This window comes from Nicotiana tomentosiformis, chromosome 1 (assembly GCF_000390325.3).
Source record: "Nicotiana tomentosiformis chromosome 1, ASM39032v3, whole genome shotgun sequence".
NCBI classification, from domain to species: Eukaryota; Viridiplantae; Streptophyta; class Magnoliopsida; order Solanales; family Solanaceae; genus Nicotiana; species Nicotiana tomentosiformis.
In genome coordinates this window covers 90,652,416-90,676,683 of record NC_090812.1, presented here as the reverse complement: position 1 = coordinate 90,676,683, position 24,268 = coordinate 90,652,416, and the positions used below count along the sequence as shown (strand labels likewise).

General features: G+C 36.8%; 1 protein-coding gene across 4 annotated transcripts; it reads left to right on the top strand.

Moving 5' to 3' along the window:
* The first annotated feature begins 8,145 nt into the window (after positions 1 to 8,145).
* LOC104116328 (protein LNK2) lies at positions 8,146 to 21,959 on the top strand. Of its 4 annotated transcripts, none has more exons than XM_070187422.1 (7): positions 8,146 to 8,443; positions 10,193 to 10,481; positions 10,686 to 10,815; positions 13,968 to 14,274; positions 17,278 to 17,949; positions 18,039 to 18,184; positions 21,305 to 21,959. In XM_070187422.1, exons 1-7 carry the CDS (start codon positions 8,420 to 8,422, stop codon positions 21,660 to 21,662), a joined length of 1,926 nt encoding a protein of 641 aa, XP_070043523.1. In that variant the 5' UTR covers positions 8,146 to 8,419; the 3' UTR covers positions 21,663 to 21,959. The 4 variants fall into 4 exon arrangements, with proteins under 4 accessions (XP_070043523.1, XP_070043520.1, XP_009625453.1 ...); XM_070187419.1 differs by having other exon boundaries at positions 10,193 to 10,502; XM_009627158.4 differs by having other exon boundaries at positions 10,193 to 10,553; positions 17,350 to 17,949.
* Positions 21,960 to 24,268: the final 2,309 nt, after the last annotated feature.

Below are 24,268 nucleotides of genomic sequence, written 5' to 3'. Positions count from 1 at the left end.
CAACATCCTCTTTAGTAACTGAATTGAAGGAATGCTAATACGAGGATCCTGTGTTAGCTCATTATAAGGATACAACCCCTCAGAAGGAGAAGACACCATTTGAGATTACAGAAGATGGGGTCCTCAGATATCGAGGACGATTATGTGTCCCTAATGTTGTAGGGCTGCATCGGCAGGTCATGGGAGAAACTCATTATTCTTATTATTCTATTCATCCAGGAGCAACAAAGATGTATCATGATATCAGGAAAATATATTGGTGGGACGAAATGAAAAAGGGATATAGCAGAGTTTGTTTCTCAGTGCCTTAACTGTCAGCAGGTCTAGATTGAGCATCAAAAACCTTGGGAATATGGAGTGATGTGGCATTAAGTCAAAATTAAGCGGTTCTGGTAACTATGGAATGGTAAAGGAAGAATGCGATAAATATGAGAAAGGAATGAGATTATACTTATTCAAATCCTACAGATATGCAAAGATTCCAGAATATTATGCAAACACGACGTCAAGGAGATGAAGTAAGGGTTCCTGCCCGAGATGTTATTATTAGATAAGGAGACAGTGCGAGATGTAAGTTAAGACAAAGGAAATTTATGATGCAAGCAAGTGGAAGGAAGGTTGCGAGTAGTATAAATGGATACGTGGATGCCGCAAGCTAAAGTATGGCAAAATGACAAGGTTTTAGGAAGGCAGGAGTAAGGATAAGAAAGGGCGAGTGAGAAGGTGACGGGAATGGATAAGTCCTCAGGATTAAGCCCATGAAAACAAGGGAGCTAATGGTCTCTCTAAGTTATAGAAAGCTCAGTATAGCCTGAATGAACTCAAAGGAGTCTAAGACTAATAGCATTTGGTAGATATGGAATGCTGCCTTGGTAGTAGAATAAGAGTGTAGTTGTGATAGATAACGGATGACGTTTGGGCCTTCGATTGAGTAATGATTTCATGAATTGTACGGGATTAAAATACCTACGTGAGGAAAATCACATTGGGATGCTATGAAATATGGTTATGAAAGTATAGTATCGCCCTAGGTGGATCAATCTAATCACTTCAAATGTTCCTCGATGCGACATGAGCCCTAGCGGCAGTGCTACATAAAAGGTCAAGTTATCAGTGGTAAATTGTAGATCAACATTGAGGTGAATCAACAATGGATAGTTAAAAGTTACAAAGTATGAGGTGGGATTAGGCCATCAGTCTTAAGATGAATAATAATGAAGAAGCGTTAAAAGACTTAGCTTTATGCATATAGGATAAGCAATGAGAGTAACCTGGAGTTTGGTAGCAGACTTAGTAACGATAAATCGAAGTAAGAGTTATGGTATAGTATGTCCTACTTAGATGTAGTAAAGCTAATGATGCCCAGAGAGACAACTTGTCATAACTTTGTATATGTTCACAAAGTGAGGCCTAGAGATTGGATAAAAGCTGGAGGAAAGAGGAGAGAAGAGTCGCATAGGCGCACATACAAGGTCAGAGTCGTACAAGCTGCATGATAGGAGGTAGCAATAGTTACGAGATTGAAAGAATTCCGACCACAAGTCATGGTATGAGAAAGAGGCCTAAAGGGAGGAATTCCTTGGACTTTGGATTTATTCAAAGAACAATTGCCTAAATGGCAAGGAGAGTACTAAAGTATTCAGAAGACATAAGTTATGGAAATGATAAGTACATCAGTCAACATTCGAGGACGGATGTTCCAAAGGGGGGATGATATTACACCCCATGTTTCCGTACAAAAAAGTACGCCATAAGTAAATTGATAAAAGCTCGGAAATGAGATATTACATCCCGCATTGTCATACGTTAAAGTTTCGTCGCAAGTTAATCGACGCAAGCACATGAATGGGATTATTTTGAGGTTATAAGCATTTATGCTATTTCAAAACAAGTGATAAGTAAATTCGTGAAGGCGAGAGGGTAAGCGAATCGAAGAAATGAGTTTCGTCGAAGTTTGACATTTTGGAATAAAATACAGTCCTAGATATAATACCCGATATTTATAGACTAGTATCATACAAGGTACCACATGACTATAATAGTAAGATGTGCAAAGTGTGTTAAAAGTAAATAGTATTTTAAGTAATTTGAGATAATTCCTAATTATATGGATAATTAGATAATTATTGGTTAATGGGGGATTAATAAATTAATTAAGGAATTAAGTGGATAATTGTTGGGTAAGGATTTAACCCCCCACGTGGCAGCAAGCCACCACCAAGATATATGACTCTTAAGTCATTATGGGTTATGTGGCAAGATTAAGGATTAAGGGTATGTGGTTAAGCCACCACATAAAGTGGGGTCCGTACCCATTCAATTATAAGGCTTCTCTAATTCAAAGGGAGGTACATATCTTTCAACAATTCATAGCAAAGACTCTAAAGTACGGTGCAATTTTAAGCAATGTGATCTTCAACAATTAATGACTCTAAGAGCGGACCTTCAACAAACATTGCATCTTAGCATCTTAGTAACGTGATTCTCTTGAAACAGAATTCAAACGAGATTTCTTAGCATCTTAGCAACGTAAGATTTTGTAATTTTAAGGGAGTACGGTGCAATCTTTCTCAAGAATATCATACGAAATTTTTCCTACTCCGATTTTGCCATCACGTGTTTTGCCACAGTTGACGTGTGTTAGAGGGATTGTCAAGAGAATCGACTCAGGTATGTTAAGGCTATCCCTTCTTTCTTTTTGGCATGATTCATATGATACAAATGAAACGAGCAAAAATACAGCTTTCATAAATGACTCTATTCATAGAAGTATTAAGAGTGTCTATGTTCTTGATTCCCCATGTAATTATTATTATATCTTCTGTTCATGAGTCTTAAAAAAATACGTAGTTGATAAAATTTATCCGAAGGCATATTGATCTTATGACACACCGAGAAGTCTTACTAACGTATTTCTTATGCATTTCATTCATTTATACATGTACATTGACCCATGACCAGATGACGTTATATACGCGTATATTATATGTATATGGGATATGGGAAAAAGTTAAGGCGTTATATACACACCACCACCTGATCAGCTGGTATATGTTGATGATATTACCCATAGCGGCCGAGATGATATGATGGGATGCCTTCAGAGGCTTGATGATATTATGTGCACCTATACCTATGCATGACACGACATTTATATGCACGTGCATGACATTATAAATGTTTCAGAAATTACAAAGTTATTTAGACTTACAGGCAGAATTCTTTATTCCATGTTTCATCTATGTCTCTCATGTACTTATTCGTACTGACGCCCTATTTCCTAGGGCCTGCGTTTCATGCCCACAGGTGCAGGTAGACAAGTGGACGGTCCCCCTTCTTAGGATCCTTGATCAGCGAGAGTTGGTGTACTCCATTTGATCCGGAGCTGCTTTGAGTTTTGGTATGATGTGTTTGTATACGTATATGGGTATGACGGGGCCCAGTCCCATCCTTGTATAGTTGTATATTCTATTAAAGGTCTGTAGACAGTCATGTATAATTGGGTAGTATGTGGCCTTATAGGCTTCCAAGTTTTGGATATGTAGTTGTCTATAGCAGCCTTGTCGGCTCGCCCTACGTATTTCGCACGCATATGTATATATGTCTTTTGGACAGGTTTTCCTCACGCATTTTATTCTCGTAATTCAGCAGATGTTATTCATGTTCATATATTAGTCGCATGCTTAAGGGTGTTCGACAGGTAGGACTCGAGTAACCGTCGCTGTCCATCGGGTTGGGTCGTGACAGTTGTATTTCTTCTTATCATGAACATGTTCTTTCTTTCCGTTTCTTCTTTTAGATCTCTCATTCTTCCACTCGGCTTTTCACATATGGCATTTCTTGATCATGCGGTTCTTTTTACCACATTTGAAGCATCCATAAGTCATCTGCAAATGATCTCTTCTCGTTTCCTTCCACAAAGAATAGTAGTGATCATTGGATAGTGGTGGCCCTGTGCTGGATTGCTCTTTATAGTTTTCAGTTAGTGCACTCATCTTGATATTTTCCTAAGGTGTTAGCCTCTTTAAGGATAACCGGCTCTAATACCAATTGATGTTTTATACTTCAATACCACACAGGGAGGGTGATTTGTGTAGTACCCAATTTTTGTGTGCACTGAATTATCGAAGGACCTGATTCTTCTATGGGTTTCTTACACTACACTTGCTGAATAAATAATACAGAAAGTAAAGAACACAAGAATTTTTACGTGAAAAAGACCCGGCTTAAAAGGTAAAAAAATCACGACCTACTACCCAGTAGGATTTTTTCCAAATAATTCACTACAACTCTGAGCAAACAACAAAGTTTACAAACTCTTACAAACCTAAGGATTAACTCTAACTCCTGTAGCAACTAGCCACATGCTATTGTGATTGCTTCAAGTTAACTCTAACTTGAACAATACAACTCGAGTTTACAACCTCTTGAAAACCTAAGGATTAACTCTAACCCTTATGGCAACACGCCACAGGCTGTCGCAACTACTTCAAGTTAACTCTAACTTGAATAATACAACTCAGGTACCTAGTACAATTTGCTTCTAAGAAAGCTGAAAGGTATAACTTAAAATGCCTGCTACAATTTGAACTAGAAATAAAGAAAGACACATAAAACTCTTTATGGAATTGGTTCTTCAATCTGGTTCGTGTAGCTTCAGGATCGCACTCTTAAAACTCACATGAATTGCTCACAAAATGCCTTGTTATTTTGCTCTCAATTCCCGATTAACTTCAGTATATGTGCATCACTTGTAAAAGAGAACAAACTAATATATATAGAGTTAGTAGAATAGGAAATAACTAGAGTTCTAATGCTATACTCTTCCTTGGTAGAAGAGTTCAAGTTATCTTCAACTTCTAACTCATTCCTTGTCTTGGATAGAGTTCTCTTTAAGTAAGGAATCCTGCTCCTTATCAATTATGCAATCTTTTCGTTCAGAGAATATCAGATATAACCACTTATACTTATCCCTATTACGTACATGCCTTTTGCTTGATTCTGTCTGTCACCTGTGTACACTGTTCATGGACTTGGTTCATGCATGTGTTCCTTTGTCAATCATCAAAACCAAAACTACTCAGGTCAACAATGTATCTTGTCAATAATTCCCGATCAGATATAGCTTTCTCAGTAAGCTTGTTGGCAAGATTTAGTTCTTCCCCAACACAAAGACACTAGAATGGTATTAAGCATATATTCAGATACCTCAGAGGGACCATTGATACGAGTTTATTTTATTCAAATGAATCCAAGTCATCATTGATTGGTTATGCAGATGTAGGATATTTGTCAAATCCACATAAAGGTCGATCTCAGACATGCTATTTACTTGAATGTGGAGGTACACCCATATCATGGCGTTCAACGAAATAAACTATGGTTGCTACTTCTTCAAATTATGTAGAGATAATAGTCATTCACGAAGCGAGCCGAGAATCCATTTGGTTGAGATAGATAACTCAACACATTCAGGAAACATGTGATCTTTCTTCGAAAGGGAATATTCCAACAATATTGTATGAAGATAATGTTGCATGCATAACTCAACTGAAAGGAGGATACATCAAAGGAGATAGAACAAAACACATTTCACCGAAATTCTTTTTCACTCATGATCTTTAATAGAATGGTGAACCGGATGTTCAACAAGTTCGTTCAAGTGATAATTTGGTGAATCTGTTCACTAAGGCATTACCAACCTCAACAGTTGAGAAGCTGATATACAAGATTGGAATGCATCATCTTCGAGACATTAAGTGATATTTTCATCAAGGGGAGTAAATACGCTCTGCACTTTTTTTTTTTTTCTAAACCAAGATTTTACCCCACTGAATTTTTCTGGTAAGATTTTTAATGAGGCAGTAAGAAATGCGTATAACAAATACCTACGTGCTCTTTTCCTTTCACTTGAAATTTTTATGGACATCAAAGGGGGAGTGTTGAAAAATGGTAGATATGGATGCCCATGCCCAGTCCCATTACATTTACTGTGTAGTAGCCATTCCTCTCACTGTTTTACAATAGTGATTTTTACTTTTCATGCCTATATAAAAGCTTTGTAACAGATGGGTAAGAGCGCACAATAATTATGCAAACCCATTAATATATACTCAAATACTCATTATAATCCTATTTACAACAATTCCCAACTCCGCTTGAAAAGTCGATAAAATCGCTCTCGGGCCTACATGCCCGGATTCCGAAAATTTTCGAAGATAAACTTTTCCCATGACATCACGGACTCAAATATATAATTTATTCTCAGTTCCATGTCCAAAATTCGTGGTCAAAATCCAAATATACAAGATTCTAGGTTTTTCCACCAAAACCCCAATTTCTATTAATTCCCATGTTCAAATCCATATAAACTCATGTATTTAACTCAAAATTGTGAAGAAAGCACTTACCCCATTATGATTGACGAAGATGGCACTCCAATGTGCTCCAAAATCGGCTCCCATGGGCGAAAATGAAATGAGATAGAGCCAAACCCTCGCTTTAAAGAAGACACTGCCCAGCCCCGACTTCCGCATATGCGGTCCCGCACCTACAGAAATCCCATCGCAGGTGCTGCTCCAGCTCGGCCCAATATTTTTGCACATGTATCTCTGCTTCTTATTTATGTTTTACTGAATTACTTTTATTTTATAAAACATATGTTATTTTCTATTTGTTGTTTGCTCCATTGTTGGGAAAAAATCAATTTCAAGAATGGATAGTGACAAAGAATGAGATTTTTCGACCGTCACGAAAAACTTACGAAGAATCAAATTCTTTGACTGCCTTTGTTCCATCACTATGGAGCTTCTCTTTCTCCTTCCATTTGTTTTTCTTCTTGGTTGATTTTTGTATATGATTTTAGATTCAATCATGGGCAAAGATCTGGTTTCTACTCCAATATCTGCAAGAAGGCCGAAGATCTTTTGTACAGGGACTACCAGCCTGACTACAAATTTATAATTTTTATCTGTGCTCCTACTGAAGTTGTTATTACTTTATCGGGATTGAAGAAAGGTAATCTATTTTCTGGATAATGTTAACACTCAATTGAAAAATAAGAACATCTCAACATATCGTAAAAATTAATACAAACTCAATTATTTGGGCAGGTATTGCATTTGATGAACCTGCTTCGCAATCAATTATTGAAGGTGATTGTTATTAGAGATAGAATAATGTATGAAGAGTATGTGAAAAATTCACAAATATTACGGTATAAATATGTTTAAATTTTGTTTCTATTATTAATTTTAATTAGTATGCCATATGCAACCAGATCGCATGTTGAACTAAGACATCACCTCATAGCGCAAATAAAAGAATCGGTGATTGTAAAGATCGTCTAATATAGATTGCTCACAAATAAGCGATTTAGATTAGTGAAAAGTCGATTTCAAATATGCTTTGGGGATTCACCCCTACTTAAGCAAGTCAAATCGTTTGAAAACTACGATATTTTTTGAACTACATGTATTTGTAAATGAATATTTTATACTAAAAAGTCAATGACATTTCATATGAACAGCCATATATCTTTTTTATTTCACAACCTTTGATTGATACAAAAATATTATTTAAGCATGTTGATATCACAATCTCTAAAATATTTTAAAAAATAAATTACAAGACAGTATAATATTAAGCGATTTAAGAAATAAAATAGGCGATAAACATTACAAACAACATGAACAACCTCATCATTTTTACTCCACAAATTTTAAATTATTTAACAAACTTAAGTTTTCTAAAGAATATTGTTTAAGCGTATAGATATCACAATCTCCCAAATATTTTTCAAGGAGGTCCCCTTTCATATTGAAAACATGATCGATCTTCGCCTAACATCATACGTGTGACCAACCATTCACACCCAATCAATAAAATTCCATCAAATAATCGATTCGGTTCTGTACTGTTCGGAGAGGCATCCTCAAAATATTGTAGTTAACTAATGCTAATTTGTATATTAATAAACTTATGCTGATATATTTTTTCTGGGTAGGAGCTCTTCTAAAACCCAAACCAAAAGACCCCTATAATTTAAGGAAGTTCAAGTGAACCAGTAGAAATTCAGCATTAGATCCGACACTCCTAAGCCACAACTTTATATACGCTCATTAACACGTGTAGAGGCTCGAACCATACAAATTAACCCACTCGCTCGAGCACACCTGGGTCCCACGCGCGCCATCACTCGAAACACAACCATAGACTTCCTCTGCACACACAACACCCAAATTCTCTATCTCCTCTCTATGTGAATCTCTGGCGTACGTCCTCTGCAAATTTTAATTTTCTTTTAGACTCGTTTTTTTGGGGTTGAGATGCATAACCTGATCCAGTGAAGAAAAATCGGCCATGTTTGGGCTAAATTTGAAGCGCTGCGGAGTAGATAACTATTGTCGGTTTTACAGCTATGTTTGATTGGAACGACGAAGAGGTGCGTTTAAGTTTCTTCAGCTTGAATGTAGTGAGTGTAGTACTACTATTATTTTAATATATTCAACTTATTTTATTTATTTGGTACGATGATGACATGAGTTCGAGGTTATATGGAGAAACATGTTGAGTGAGTATTCATGTAGCCGACGCCAATTTGTTTGGTACCGAGTCATAGTTGTTGTTTTCTTTAATGGCATGGGATAAAGGTAAAGCTAAGGAGAAGATGAATGAGAATTGAACCCTGCACCTCAAAACGGTGCAAGGTAAGATCTGCTACCACCAGGCTTGCGCTTGAAGCTATCACCAGTAGGCTCGCATTCGATCTTCATTCAGTTATTATTTTTAATTGAATTATCACAATCATTAATTAAAAAAAAATTTGAATAACAATTTCCTGGGTTTTCTTTCCTACTTTTGTAATTCTGTTAAATTGAGAATGCCGATAAGTAAGCTGTTTTTAGCTGTTCAACATCCATTTCCTTAGGTGAAATCATAGCTTCAAAAGAGCTTGTTTGATGTTGCAGGACTAACCAAGTCAGTGAGATAACTTGGAGGACTAAGTTGGCTTGAGTGGTAAATATAAGGATACATTAGAGCCAGTTTGGCTTGGTTTTTGGATGACGGGAATGTGCATTTTTCATCATTAAGGGATTAATACTAATTTGTCTGTTCAACATTACCCGTAGAATTCTCAATTCTCCCTTGTTCCTTCTACAATCAACCACCTCTTTTTCCATTGGAGCTGAATCTAAGATTGGTCTCCCCTCCATGAGTGCATTATGAGAGGTCGATATTGTCTCAATCAGCACCTTCTTTAGTTTATTCTTATAGATGCTTCCCACCAGACTAATAGGCTTGTAATCTATGATACTTGTCCCCACTCCCCTTTTGGGATAATAGTTATGAAGGATGTGTTGAAACTTCTTTCAAACTTGTCAGTATCTTGAAAACTCTGTTAAAAGAAACCAAAGGTGAATCTGTCGGTCCAGGAGCCTTGTCTCCCCCATAACGCTCCGCCTCCTCCCTCACCTCCTTTTCTCTATAAATCCTCTCCAACCACTCCCTCTTTTCTTCTCCTTTTTGATTGAAAACTGCCCAGCCCTAGCTTCGGTCTCCAAATCGCTTCCTCTCTATATAACCGTTCATAAAACCTCATGTCATCTCCTCCTCACATAGAATATGACTCTATCTAACTAATTTTGTTGTTTCACCAATAAAATTACAACTCATTGATGGTGTGCTTTCCTGTTTCACCATTAGTTGGGTTATAAAATATGACATCATTCTTTGGTAGAAACCCTTTCTTTTCAGTCCAATGTCAGAAAGCAAGCACTCACTTTGCTTAATGCATGCGGGGAATTATGCTAGTTCAGCTCCACTAATGCTGACTTGCTTTTCTGTTTTGCTAGTATGCCTTCTCCAGATTTGAAGATTTGATGGTATACTAAAGCTGGTCTATATGTGAATTATAATATAATTCTATTATCGTCACTTTTGCCTCGCCTTGATGATTAAGTTAGTATTTGCTTCACATCACTGATTGAGAAGACAAGTCGCAGACGAGATCACAAAATTTCCGTAGTGTTGACTACTGAAGTGTTTTTCCTCTCCTTTTATGCATCACTCGCCTACATATATAAACGCGTGCTTACTAATATGCATTTCTCTATGACTTTAAGCGCTGTACATTTTACTTTCAAGTTATTATACTTGCATTTACTTCTGACACATTTCTTACTTGAATCAGCTAACGGATATAATATGGAGTGATACTGGTCAGAGCGATGACCACACAGTGCCATATCCTGACGGAAGTGAAAAGGAAGCTCCAGCTTATAAAGATAACATTAAGAAGGAATGGGATGTGGAAGCTTCTAGTTTCAAGCCTACTGATCAGAAGAAACCTACAACTAAAACTGATCTGAGTAATATTAAACTAGACGGCAGTTCCAAACATGACACTGGCGGAGCTGCTATCACAGCTGGATACAGGGTGGAATCAAGCGCTGATTTTTCATTGACCAATGCTACAAAAAGTAATCAAGATTCCTTGGGTGGTAAAGCATCTAATTATCTGACAGAAGTTTCAAAACAAGAATGTTTTAGAGGTGCTAATGCTAATGTTTCTAGTCTTTTGCAGGAAATAAATAACCTTCAGTCATAGTTAAAAATTGGATTTCTTGCTAATAAAAAAAGAAACAAGTTAAATGTTGGATTTAACTGATCATCCTTCTGACCAGATGAGAGAAATCGGCTTGATGATGATTTTCGAGTTTTTCACCATCAGAGTGAGGGCCTGGAGCAAAGTGATTTTATTGATTATGGCTGGGCTAACATTGGAAGTTTTGATGACCTTGATAAGATATTTAGGTAATGCTGACATTACCTTTCTTTCTCTGTTCTTTCTGACTCGTGTATTGCTGTGAAATATATAGGCTTGTATATGTCACTTTTTGTACTGCAGTTGTTTCGGCATCCCGTCATTTCCTTTGATCATTCACAATTTTAAAGCAGAGTCTGGGGACGGAACTTTGTGTTTTTGAGGCAACATGGAAAATTTTGCTTATGAACTGCAAAGTTATTTGATGAAAATAATATTTTATTGATATGATACGATTTTCAAGCTACATCTATACAAAAATAGAGAAACTTATACAATGTACAAGCTGTAGAAATTATAAGTTAATCCAAACTGTCTGTCCTTCTAAATTGGCATTTAATTACTCTTGGAAAATCACTAACATGCAATCGGGCTCTCCGTAGAAACAGCTAACCTGGGAAATCACTAACATACTACTGGCACTGTGAAAACAGCAGACCTGATGCTGATCCTATGGGGCATTGAGACTGAGAAATGTAATACTGTACTTGCGCTTGATGGGTTGTGGGTAACTAAAGGAGATAATGATTTGAAGCATATAGAAGCAAAAGTGGGAATGAACGATGGCGGTTCTCCAGCATGTTGGAAATTCACGTAAATGCACTTGGAAAGATGAGGGAAGGAAAGGGTCTTGTAGTTCTCCTAGAATCCCCTTGGAGACCCTCAAGGTTAGGTTGTAGAAAGCATCATAGGTAACAAATGCTTCAAGAAAATTCTATAGCAATCAAATCATGGTCATCAACAAGATGTTGAATTAGAACATTGGTATCTAGAAATGTGCATGCATTCCTAGAATTGTAATTCAATAATTAGAAAAAGTAACAAAAATCAGTCAAGTATGGTGGTAAGTATTTCTGCTGCTTCTAGGTTTATGATGACAATTACTTGTGCCGAAACCTGCCAAAGGTTTCTACAATTGGTTAGTGTTGTGCAAGAGCGGATAAATGCAAAAGAGGGATAACAGGGCCACACTTAAATTTATGTGACAATCAAAAGAAAGTAAAGATGGAGGGCTACATAGGCATTCTATTTGCAATGGGAAGTTAAAATTTGACACTGAAATTTCTGCAACTCAAGATGAACTGATGCATGGCAAAACAAATGAGTAGAATAAATTGGCTTCTGGTGAAGTTTAGTCGGTGTTTGGACAATATTTCGTTGAAGTTGAAAAAAAGATTATTTGAATTTGAAGTTGAAAAAGAGTATTATTTGTTCATTGTTTAAGATCATGAATCTTTTCATTTATCTGTATCCTTGTTTTCTTGATTGGTGTTCTTTTCTTGGTTTTCTCCTTTTAATTGGGTTTTAGTGGCTTTCTATTCTACAAGCGTTCGGTGCTGCTCATGCTACTAAGCACATGATCATAGGCCTTTTCGAGGTCTAATTTGCATAGAACGCCTGAATCTCCTTCCTTTCTTCTACAGATGCCTCATTTGCTACTAGAGTCATGCTTAGTTCTGTCTATTCTCAACAAATCATTCAAGGAATATGACACTATTTCATCTAATATTTTTTAGTCTATTTGAGAGTGCTTAAATTGTAAATGCACTCTACTAGGCTAATAGCTTCCTTAATATTTGATGCTCCCTCTCTCTTAGAAATGAGAGCAGTAAAGTTTGAGCTAATGCTTCTCTTAAACTACTGTGACTCCTAAATGATTCCACTGTCTCCATAATTTCTCCCTTCACCACATCCCATCGTTGTTGGGAAAAGCTAACGTGAAGCATCCGATCCCGATGCTTCTCACCCCCCCCCCCCCCAACAAACACACACCTTCATAGCTTCCTTCTCCGTGCTCTAATTTCTCCCTCTCCTACCTTATTTGACTAAGGCCTTATTTGTTTTTATTAAGATTAAGACGTCTGAATCTGAATACACATCTGAACATTAAGATGTGCAATATGATTTAGACGTCTGAATTTGAATACGCATCTCAATATTAAGATGTTATATTAAGAACTGAATATTTAATAATTAAGATTGTTTGTTTTCTCAGCATCGGAATATATAAAATTTATTTTTATTAAAAAATTAATAATATAAATTCAAAATAAAATACTAAGTAATCTAATATTATATGAATAAAAGATTTTTTTAAAAATATATAGTGATTGGTAGTGGTGAGGCCTAACAAAGATAGTTGTGGCCTTGTGGGTGCCAACTGGTAATGATTGGTGGTAGTGTTGGCTGATGGTGGTGATTGTGGGCAGTAGTTAGTGGTGATGGTGGATGGTAGTAGTTGTTAACAATTGTTGTTGATGGAGGTGGTGACTAGTAACGGTGAATAATGATATATAATGGAGGCTGATAGTGATAATGGTTAGTAGTAATGGGTGGTTGATGTGGTAATGGTGGTTGGTGATGATGGTAGTAAATAGTGATTAATGGTGCTGACACCTGACATTGGTGATTTACAACGGTGGTGGCTGTGACTGATGATGGTTGTTGTGAGTGGTGGTGGTGGGTGGTGTAGTTTATAATAGTGGGTGGCGCTGGCGGTAGGTGATAATAGTGGTAGCGGCAACAATGGTGGTTAGCTATGAAAGTGTATGGAGTAATGGTGAAATGTCATCTTTGCATAAATTTTTGAATATACAACATCTTAATGATATTAAGACTTTGTTATAAATCTTAATCATTATGATCTATTCAGACCCATAAGTGATTGTAAAATGAAAAAAATAACTTAATGGTTAAGATCTAAATAATTAAGATTCAAATCTAAAATACAAACATACTTAATGACTGAGATCTGAAAATTCAGACCTCTATTAAGTGCAAACAAATGAGGCCTAAACCTTGTCTCACCCAGGATAGGTCTCCATTCCTCCTTTTCTTTGTACAATTGGGAAAAAACCTATTATTGTCTCCTTTTCCCCTTCCGATCCCTCCTATACGAATTCACCCACTTCTATGGTCTCCACTAAATTATTGCATGAACTGTACTTTGTGTGTGCTAGATAGGAATATATCTTAAAGTATTGTGTGTTATGCAGTTTTCAGTAACAAAAGCATGCTAGATAGGAATTTATCTTAAAATTTTGTCTGTTATGCGACATAGTTATATATATCTTCGATGGAGTTTAGATCATCCGTGGTTATATTCGTCCGACTCAATATCCTCACAACTGATATTTTGCAGCAACAGCGACCCAATATTTGGAGATACAAGCCTTCCTAACACTCACGATCTATGGTCATCTAGTAAAGATGTGACAAGCAGATCAGATAAGTCTGTTCCCCTATCTATTGACTCTCTGAGTTTGGCGCTAGGATCTCCGCGAAGCCCATCAGAAAGATTAGAAGTTAAAGCAGAATACTGGCTAGATCAGGAGAAGTCCTCCACTGGTGATGAAGAGAATGCTAGTGATATCACATCTAATGTGCATCTGTCTACTGATGCTAGGGACCATGGTGGAGGCAAAAGTGTGCTTTTACCGAATGAAAAGGTAATGGTACCGGATCTACAACTATCTCATACCAATTGTATTTTCTTCAGTATGTAAACGATTGTATCTCTTGTTCAATAATTTTTTAAAGCAAAAAGGATACATGTTGTAGCTTGAACAGACAACTTCGCAGATAGGAGGATAGGGTCTACCATTTAAATGCTGGAACTATCACAGTCCCCGCTAGATCTTAGAAGGATTAGTTTTTAATGTTCCCTAGTTCACCAGTGAGAACTAATCCACAATAACTCACTTATTACATAGGGATGATCTTTCATTTTCACCCCTTCCACTTCTTGTTGGGTAAGTAATATAAAGGTAGTATGAAAAGAAGTTTAGATAGAAAACTGGATTCAGGTCTTCAAAGAAGATTTAGGCAAGAGACATGCATGATAATTATTTGTCTCATGGTGCTAGTTATAATTGTGCACTGTGACTGTATTGATTGGTATTTGTTCATAGGAAGTAAAAAGATTTCTACCTAAGCTGGACTGAAGCCTAACATCACATATACAATGACAACAACAACAACAACAACAACTAGGCCTCAGTCCCTAACCTCACATATAATCGATGATATATTGTTTCTTCAGATATTCTAGCAGAGAAGAGTCTGTAGGAGAGATGTCATAATCACTTGTAGTATTAAGTCATCCCCTCTTGCTGCCAATGTTTTTCCCTCATACCATTGGTATATATGTGCTTATCTGTATGCATTTCACAATTGCTAAGCAGGTTAAGGAAGATATGAGGTTAAATTAAGACAAACGTTCTTCTTTGAAATGTGTTATCTTTTCTTTCACAAATTTTTTTCTGCAGAGATTGGTAGAGCCAGAAATGGGTTTCAAAATTTACTGAGAAAAAAAGAGGGTCTATGACAAACTATCTTGCTTAACTGATTTCCACGTTATTCAATTTTCTTCAGACATCAAAATAGAAGTTTCTCATTCATCAAGTTCTTTCATATCCAGTTAAGAGAAAAAGAGAATCTCTAATTTTCGATCTAATTGGCAAAGCCTACTTCATATAGCTGGTGAAATAATCTTTATAGTTTCTTCAGATCATTAAATAACTTTTAGTAAGAGAAGTTGTGAAGCAAAGATTAAGAGTTTCATGGATAAAATAGCTCCAAGATGCAAACCTTATATTTCTGCAAAAGAACAATAAGGCATCTTGCGGAGATGGTTGTTTCTGGGGTGCTCTATGTAACATTTTGTACCATCTTGGTACTTATTAATGAAGCTTTTACCTTATAAAAAAAATAAGACATCTTGCGGAAGAAAAGTTCGTTATTGACTTTGTGATGATTATGACCACATATATTTAAAGACAATGCTGCACATAGCCCTCTCTCTCCCCTGCCATTTTTCTTTTTTCTTCCTTTGTTTACGGTAAAATTTGTTGAACATTTGATTCCTCCAATCCACAATGTGGTGTATTATTTTCTGATCTTTTGTTAATTAACGCATAACTTGTGTCCAACTTTGTAAAATTATGATATAAATGGGAAAGAGAATACGTGTAGTGGACCCAGATTGTTACGGGGATGTGGTTGTACTTAAAATCATGGCTTTCAGGAATAATGAGAGCTTTCTATTCAGTTGTTCTGTACTTTCTCCTTTTTCCTGTTTCCTTTTTCCTTTTTTTTTAGTTTATGTAGGTAGCATTTTCAAATGGCTCTACAAGCTCTTCTTTTTATATGGTAAATAATTTTTTTTCTCATAATATATTTTTTGGACATAGTCAATGAGGATTTATATAGTTGACTCCAACATGTTTGGGACTGAGGCATAGTTGTTGTTATGGGAAAATCTCCCATATACAAGCAATATACCAAAAAGTAGAGAATCTACAACATAATATAATTCTCTATGAAGGACACCCAATATTCTATTCATACTGGAACCTCATTGGTGTAGCCAAAAAAAAAAAAAAAGCGAGAAATGAGAGGCGATTCCAGTATTCCTAAGTGTACATGACTATTCTCTATCCCATCAAAAGCTCTCGTATTTCTTTCCTTCCACAGGACCCACATAAATACTAGCGGCGCAACATCCCAGGCTCTTCGACCTCTCTTCTTCTTAGTTTCTAGCTGGAAAGTGCTTTTGTCACTGTGCACATGGCTTTACAAGCTTTATCACAGTTTTTCTTCAACTCTCTTTCCTTAGGTGGTCGGCATTGTGAATTTGGGAAGTAAATCAAAATGCTATTATTGGTGCTTCATGTTGCAAATGTTCAAGTGGAAACTCACTTGTGGTGTGAGTTTTTGAGATGGTTCGGGATGCAATGGCGATGTGGAAATAGTGAAGGAAGCACTATCCAGCTTGGAATTTCAAAAGAAGGAAGAGACATCAAGGAGCTTGGAGGTTGCCCCACTAAGCACTCATGTGGTTCCAGCGGAAGGAAAACAAAAGGAGAGCTTTTGATGGCATAGAGTATGACTGTACATTTGAGGAATAGCCTCTCATTCCTAGTTTCTTTTTGGTGAACTCATGCGGTTTCAGTATATATAGAAGGCTGAGTGTCGTTCGTTGAGAATCATAGTATGCTGTAGATCCTTTACCTTTAGGTATACTGCTTGTGCACGGGAGATTTTCCCATTATTAATAACATTATTTACCTTATAAGAAAATCATATCTGCATACTTTTTCTACAAAGGAAAAGTTTGCTTCTAATAAATCTTGGACATAACGTAAATCTAGAGGACAATAACTGGAAACTTATTTTGCTTCGGTGAAATTGTGGAATTATTCTTGGATATCATAGTAATCACTCACTAAGGATCCACCTTGTAAAACTGTGAAGTAATTGGGCATAACTCTACTTACGTCAACATGGATTGTCATCCCTCAAGGAAAGGTGGACAAAGAAAAATATCCCCCCCCCCCCCCCCACCCCACTTGCATGCGAAACTAAATTTGAGTATGCTGATTTGAGTGAGTGTCATATATTTATTGCGTTTTTTGTTTTTGAACGTCAAAGTGTTGTTTTCGTGTGTAAAGGGAAATAAGCAGGAAAGAATATTGAAGGGTCGATTTAAATTAGAACAAGAAGGTGAACTTGCTCAGTTGCAGGAATTATGCAGATCTTTGTCTCCTCAAGTGAACAAGTTTGGCATGCCATATGTAACGAATCAACCTTATCTCGCTTCAGAGCTCAGTCAACAGAGCCAGCTTCAAGGACCAGAATGTTTGCAGCACAAACATTTCCCAGGTCCACTTTTTGCTTCTTCTACCTATGGGGATATGGGGAATCACTATTCTCCCATGCCTGTCTTGTCACAGGTCCATTCTGGACAAGCAAGCCATCAGCGCGTCCTTTCAAGTTATAAAGCTTCTCCAGGCAATTCAAATCATTTCAGCAAGTCTCTAGATGCTTCGTCAAAACCTTTGATGATGACACCTCAGGAAAAAATTGAAAAACTGAGAAGGCGACAGCAATTGAGAGCAATGCTTGCCATTCAGAAACAGCAGCAGCAGTTTAGCTATCAAATGGTATCCCCTGAACAATCTGCAAAGCAAGGAGGATCTGTTGAAGAGAATTTGAGTTGCATCCCTTCTCTTGACCCGACCTCACCTTTGGAACAGGGCGACTCCAACACCGTTTGTTTGGCAGTTGAAGAATCCTCAGTGGAAGACACGGCACTATATCTTCTTCGGGATGTTATCTCAAAGGTTCGTGCTCGCACTGCCACCAAATAAAGTTTCATGGTATTATTTCTTCTCCACAGAATCTTAATGGTCAAATGGATGGTTCCTTTCAGTTGGACCTCCAAATAAAACTTTGTATCAGAGATAGCTTGTTCCGACTGGCTCAAAGTGCTACACAGAGGCAATGTGGCAATGATAGTTGCAGCTCCAAGAAGGGTGGAATAGAAGTCAGCATCGAAGAAATAAACACCAATAACAGGTTTGTACCTAAGTATAATTAACACTCTCTCACAATTGAATTATGGTTCTTGTTCGCCAGAAGCAATCTAGCAACCTCATTCCAGTGACTCTCTGTTCTAGGGAATACAAGAGCCTGCATGTAAAAAGCTTTCCTAATATGACCTGCATCACAAAAATCTCCATTGAATATATTCATAGATGTTCCTAGCCACGAGATTTGAGGGGTTTGCTCTTAATGTCAAGCCTTCATGCTTCTTGCTTTGCCAAAGGAATGCATAAATATGTCTGTTTTTAAAGAAGTGTATGTAATAATGGTTTGTTAAAGGCCAATCATTTTTAGATTTTTTTTTTGGGGGGGGGGGGGGGAGTAACTGTTGTCAAAGACTCGCTTTAGGCACGCTTAAGCCCGGAATCTAGGTGCAAAACCAATTGAGCACTTTGCCTTGCTTATCCAGCGCATCAGTGCAAGTACTAAGGCACTTATGTGTGCATCTGATCACCCATGGGCTGTGTCTTGTAGAGGGAGGCACTAAACAATAATTATAATTTTTTCAATTCTTTTGTCCATATAATTGTTTCTAGTGTTTATAGTTAATTTTCTTGACTTATATACTTATAAAGTTTTTATTTTCTTCTACATTTGCGCTTTTCTTAATTAAAGTACGTGCTTCATTTTATGCTCTAGGTTTAAAACCCCAACAGATCTGAGATACTTTTTTTTTTTTAAACTTTAGCCTTTCATAATACTAAGAGAGATGGATAATTGCAATGTATTGATCTAACTTACTTGTGGGCACTCAACTTGTATCTATCGCAACTACTCCTTCCGTCCCAACTTATTTTGGTACTCTTTCAAGATCGAGGTGGTGACACATACGTATTTGCAAATCAAAAAAGTTTGAGTCGGTGAAACAGCTTGTATTTGCTAATCAATAAGTTGACTTGATGTGCCAGAAAACTAAAGGAAATGAATAGTCAGGATAGTCTTGCCAGAGCAGTAGCTAAAATCTTTAAACTGTATTTCATCTCCAGTAAACTGCTAGCTTACTTAAAGCCATTGAACTCTAACTCATTTCCAGTAAAAATCTATTGTGCTCTGCTCTACATAGTGTGCTGAAATACTTGATATTCTTCGGTGTTCAAGGTCATAGTAAATTTTTACAGATTTCTTAACTTTGATCTTTAGGTCCTTTCATACTCTTTCAAGCCTTGTTCATTCACAATTGCCTTGTACCGTGATTCTGAATTCAGTTTCTGCTGTACTTCTTGATAGACCTGTTGTTTCTTACTTGTTCAAGTAACCAAATTTCCTCAGATGTGGATACAGTAATATGAAGCTGATCTTTATTCCTTTTTTGAAGCAGTTCGATCAGCATTGGTGAAATTTTTAGTGTCCCTTCTTGTATTCTCCTTGAAGTACAGACCTTTGACAAATGTCCTCTTTAAAAACCTCAAGATTCTATAAAATTCCTCTGCAAGTTGTTTATGTGGATCATCATAGATTAACTTACCATACTGATGGAAAAACTAAAACCGGATCTAGTAGGGGAAGGATAAATTAGTTTCTCAACCAGCGTTTTGATTTCTCCCCTTTTCTACCAGTGTGCTATTCTCTTTAGACCCCAAATTGGTGGTTGAATACATTATGGTAGTAGCATGCTTGCAACCAAGAATTCCTATTTCTTTTAACAGGTTTTGAACAATACTTTCTAACAGAAAGAAATTCGATCTCTTGATCGAACCACTCCATTCCTAGAAGATACAACAACAACAAGTGTAATCCCATATAGTGGGGTCTGAGGAGGGTAGTGTATATGTAGACCTTGCCCTTTCCCTTGTGGAGGTAGAGAAGTTGTTTTCAATAGACCCGCATAAGCAAAACAATAATGAAAAAGAAATACGGTGGTGTAGAAGTCATGAAAAGAAGCAGTAACAACAACAAAATAATAAGATGACTGAAGAGAAAGAAACAACACGTAGTAGTAGAAATCTAAGAATAAGAAAATACGAGAATACATATTAATACTACTGGCATGGAAAAGAAGAACTAACAGAAACAGAATTAGATGTGGTTAGAGCTTCGTGTTGGCCTGGATCAACCATCTATTTGTGCGCATATATATGATGTAATTCAATTTCAAAATTAAAGTTAATTAGAAATATTATACTTCTTTGTTAAGGTGTAAAAAAAATGACAAGTTTAGTAGTTATTTTATTGATGTTCAGAAAGTATTCTCTCGATCTAAGAAGTATTAAGTAGCTAATTCTATATTCAAATTAAAGCTGAAATTAAATTTGTATACTGCAGAATTGAACAAGAAATTGAAAAATATAACATCTACTTGATTTAGTACCACCAAATTGAAGTAGCAAAGGTGAAGGAACAACTGATACGACTTCCTCTGATCATTGAATTGTATGCAATAAAAATGTTTCTTTCATCAAATAGCTTCATAATTTGGCAGTTGTTGCAAAGATGCATTATCTGCTTCATCTCTGCTTTTGTAGTTCTACCGTTTGATGCATGATGAGTGGAAGACTGCATTCTTTTCCTTTAAACAAAGTTCTCTCTCCAGAATGCCGTTTTGCACTAGCAGCCTGTCTAGATCAGGTTGATTATTCAGCATCTACCCAGAATTGTACTTAAACTTGTTAAAAATTTAAGCTCAAATCCCTAGTTATCCAAAGGCACGTGCATACACCACTTATAGGAACAAAGACCCTGCCATTTTCCATTTCCTGATCTCTTGTTTGCCAATGCAGTCTTGTTTAATAGAGCTTATTGAAGTCAGTAGAATTATTCATTAACTTCAGTACTTATCAGTTTCCAAGAGAGCCCATGCAACGAGAATTTAATATTCGTGGGAATGGTTTCTTCATGATTGTGAATTGAGCTAAATCCTAGCAACAACTTACTGCTTCATGCATTTTAGAACTGACCTCAGCTTTGTAGTGTGTCCCATACTCTCGAGTACTCATCCTTATGTAAGTTTTGGATTTACATTAAATTATGATCTTGGATAGCTGTGAGATTGCAGCTCTAGTATCCTTGTTCATTCATATTCATCTAGGGGAACATAGGTCGTTTCCAGGGCTTTGTGATCATATTCATCATTTTTCTGTTTCCATTTTGTTACAGAATTGCGAGACCGCCCAATGTAGAGACTGAGACAAATCCAGTAGACCGCATTGTGGCTCATCTGCTCTTCCATAATCCCTCGGAGTTGACATCAAAACTTGCTGAAATTCCGAAATCATCAATGTCTGCCATACTCAAATGTGAAAGAAAAGCAATTGGTTCACAGAGCTTTTCGAGCAGCTTTTTACACCAGAATTCTGAAACTGATCCAATCACAGCTCACCAGGGACTAAAAACTTCTACCTCTCATAATGAAGTGGATAAACTGAACAGTAGCCCCTGCCTTGAGACTTCTGAGAATGCATCAAACAATGAAGGAGCAGATGGCAGAGTTATTGGGTTTGAAGCCGCCTCATGAAACCATCCTATTGTCAAATATATACAAGGGTAATCGCTTCTCCATTTATCCTATGATTGTAACACTTGATCCATGGCTGAACAAATCCACTAGTAATGAGGATCTCCTCTTTCATTGTCAGCCAACTGGATACTGAGCAACCATGAGTAACCAAGATTTGACATTTTAGGAGTCTATGTTGTGCCCTGGAAGAAACCTCTTTTACACTAGTGTAATGCTTCTTCTTTTTTTCTCTTACCTTCTGTAAGAAATCTAACTGCACAGATACTTCCTGTGGGTAAATTATGTTCACACGTGCATGCTAGGCTATTACTTTTTGTTGTAATGAAGGTTCCCAAGTAATGAGCCTACCTACGTCAATGAAATTAAGTCCTAAATCCTAATATTACAATTTGACCGCGCTCAACGTGTGCCATGTGTCTGTTATTTGAGTTTTCTACTTGGAACTCCAGCCGCTGTTGTTCTAAGATGATACATACGCATTTGTAAGGTTGTTAGACAACATGGATGCGGTAGATGAATTTATGTTATTTGAAGTGTAAGCATTATCACTCTTCAAGTTCTTTAGCTTTGCAGAAATGCAGACGCAAGTTCATTTCTAAGATGCAACAGAACAATGTAAATTCTGCTACTTAACTCTAACAAGTCATAGAGATATTTCAATTTTCATCACAGAAACAATTTTTTTCTAAGAATTGTTTATGTTGAAATTGCACCGATATTTATAAAACTAGAGAGTAGTTAAGACTTAAAAGTGAGTGTTTGGATTGGATACAGATACGTATCCAAACGTTACCTTTTGTTCTTGCTCCCATGGATTTTTGTGTTTCTTTCATTTTCTTTTCCCTGTTTTGGTTTCATATCAACGATCTTCTTTGATACAGGTTTGTAGACGTTGACCTCAAGTTACAAAAGAGTCCTAAAACATCAAGTAAGAAGAAAAATATATGAAAACAAAGTCCGCTTGTGAATTTCAAGAAACCACTCTCCCTATATGTTGTGCCAGATTCATTCACCTTTCTCTAGGGAATCACAATTTAAGTTTGGACTGACAATTGGAGTTTAACATTTGAACTTTGTTCATTATTCCTTCCATAGACTCATAGCTACAGTCCAAAATTCAAAGGCCGTGACTGACACTCGACGTTATAAGTCCCGATGAGTGAACCCATTAACCCGACTATTAGTATCCCTATAGTTTAACCGGTGAGTAGATAGATTATCAATTAAATAATGATTATTATGAAAATTTGAGTTTGAGTTCTAACAACAACAATCCAGTATAATTCCACTAGTGGGATCTCGGGAGGGTAGTGTGTACGCAAACCTTACCACTACCCTGGGGTAGAGAGGCTGTTTCCGATAGACCCTCGGCTCCTTCCCTCCAAAAACTCCTCACCTTGCTCTTGGGGTGACTCGAACTCACAACCTCTTGGTTGGAAGTGGAGGGTGCTTACCATAGAGCAACCCACTCTTGTCTACTGCATTAACGTAATAGAAAATAATTACATAATCAAGTCACTTACTAGGTAATTACAAGTAAGATCTCTTGATAAACATTAATTATTAATCAAGTGAAAATAGAAACTACTTTGCTATCATAAGTAAAATCACATGATAGTGTAAAAAAATCTTTTCACGTCAGTATTATAACTTAAGTTTAGAAATTTACTCGTATTTTACCTTATAAGTGATCTAATTATGTAGTTATTTTCTACAATGTGTATAATTTAAACTTGTAGATTTAGTTGGAAAAAAAAAAGAGAAAGGGAAAAAGAAAAATACCCGAGAGTGATAACCCATTCAAAATTGAGAACCACAAGGTGCACCACTAGCCACGTTTAAGGCCGTTTTAAGTAAAATATCTCCACAATCTATAATATATTTAAAGATTAGCCAATTAGCCCAAGACTAAGTATCCTGAGTTTTTGAGTTGTTAATTTGAAACTTAGGACTTAGTGTCTTTTGAGCTGCTAATTTGAAATTCAGGACTAAGTGCCTGAATTTCTAAACTACTAATTTGAAATGTAGGACTAAGTGCCCTGAATTTTTAAAATGTTAATTAAAATTCAGGACATAAGATTCGGATTTTTGGACACCATTTTCGAACTTTACGACACGATATCCTAAAGTTTGAGCGAATTGGCTAATCTTTAGATACATTGTAAACTATGGATATATTTTAAACAACATACTTAAAAGTGGCTACCTGGTGTAATTTCCACACCAATCTTAAGGCCGTTACAGTTGGGCCCTCACTACGGGTCTAGTATCCCTATTTTTTTTTACGAAGTCCGGAATCTAGTTTGTCGGACCTTGATTTTCCCCGTGCTCACAATTTCGAAAATATCATATCATGAAGTTTTCCCTCCCAAGTAGGTGTGTGCCCCGACTTCATTTCTGTCACCTATCTGTTTGCGAAAATGCCCCATAGAAACTCGAGAGACCAAGAAAAACCAACACTCGCTGTGAGAAGATCTCCCCAAGTTTACTGCCGCTGCTACTGCGATTTCTGCTAACGAAGCCCACAAAAATCAGATTGAAGCTCTCAAAAATCCAGTACTAGACTGGGAAGGTCGTCAAGATTGAGCATTGTAAAGCTGCAG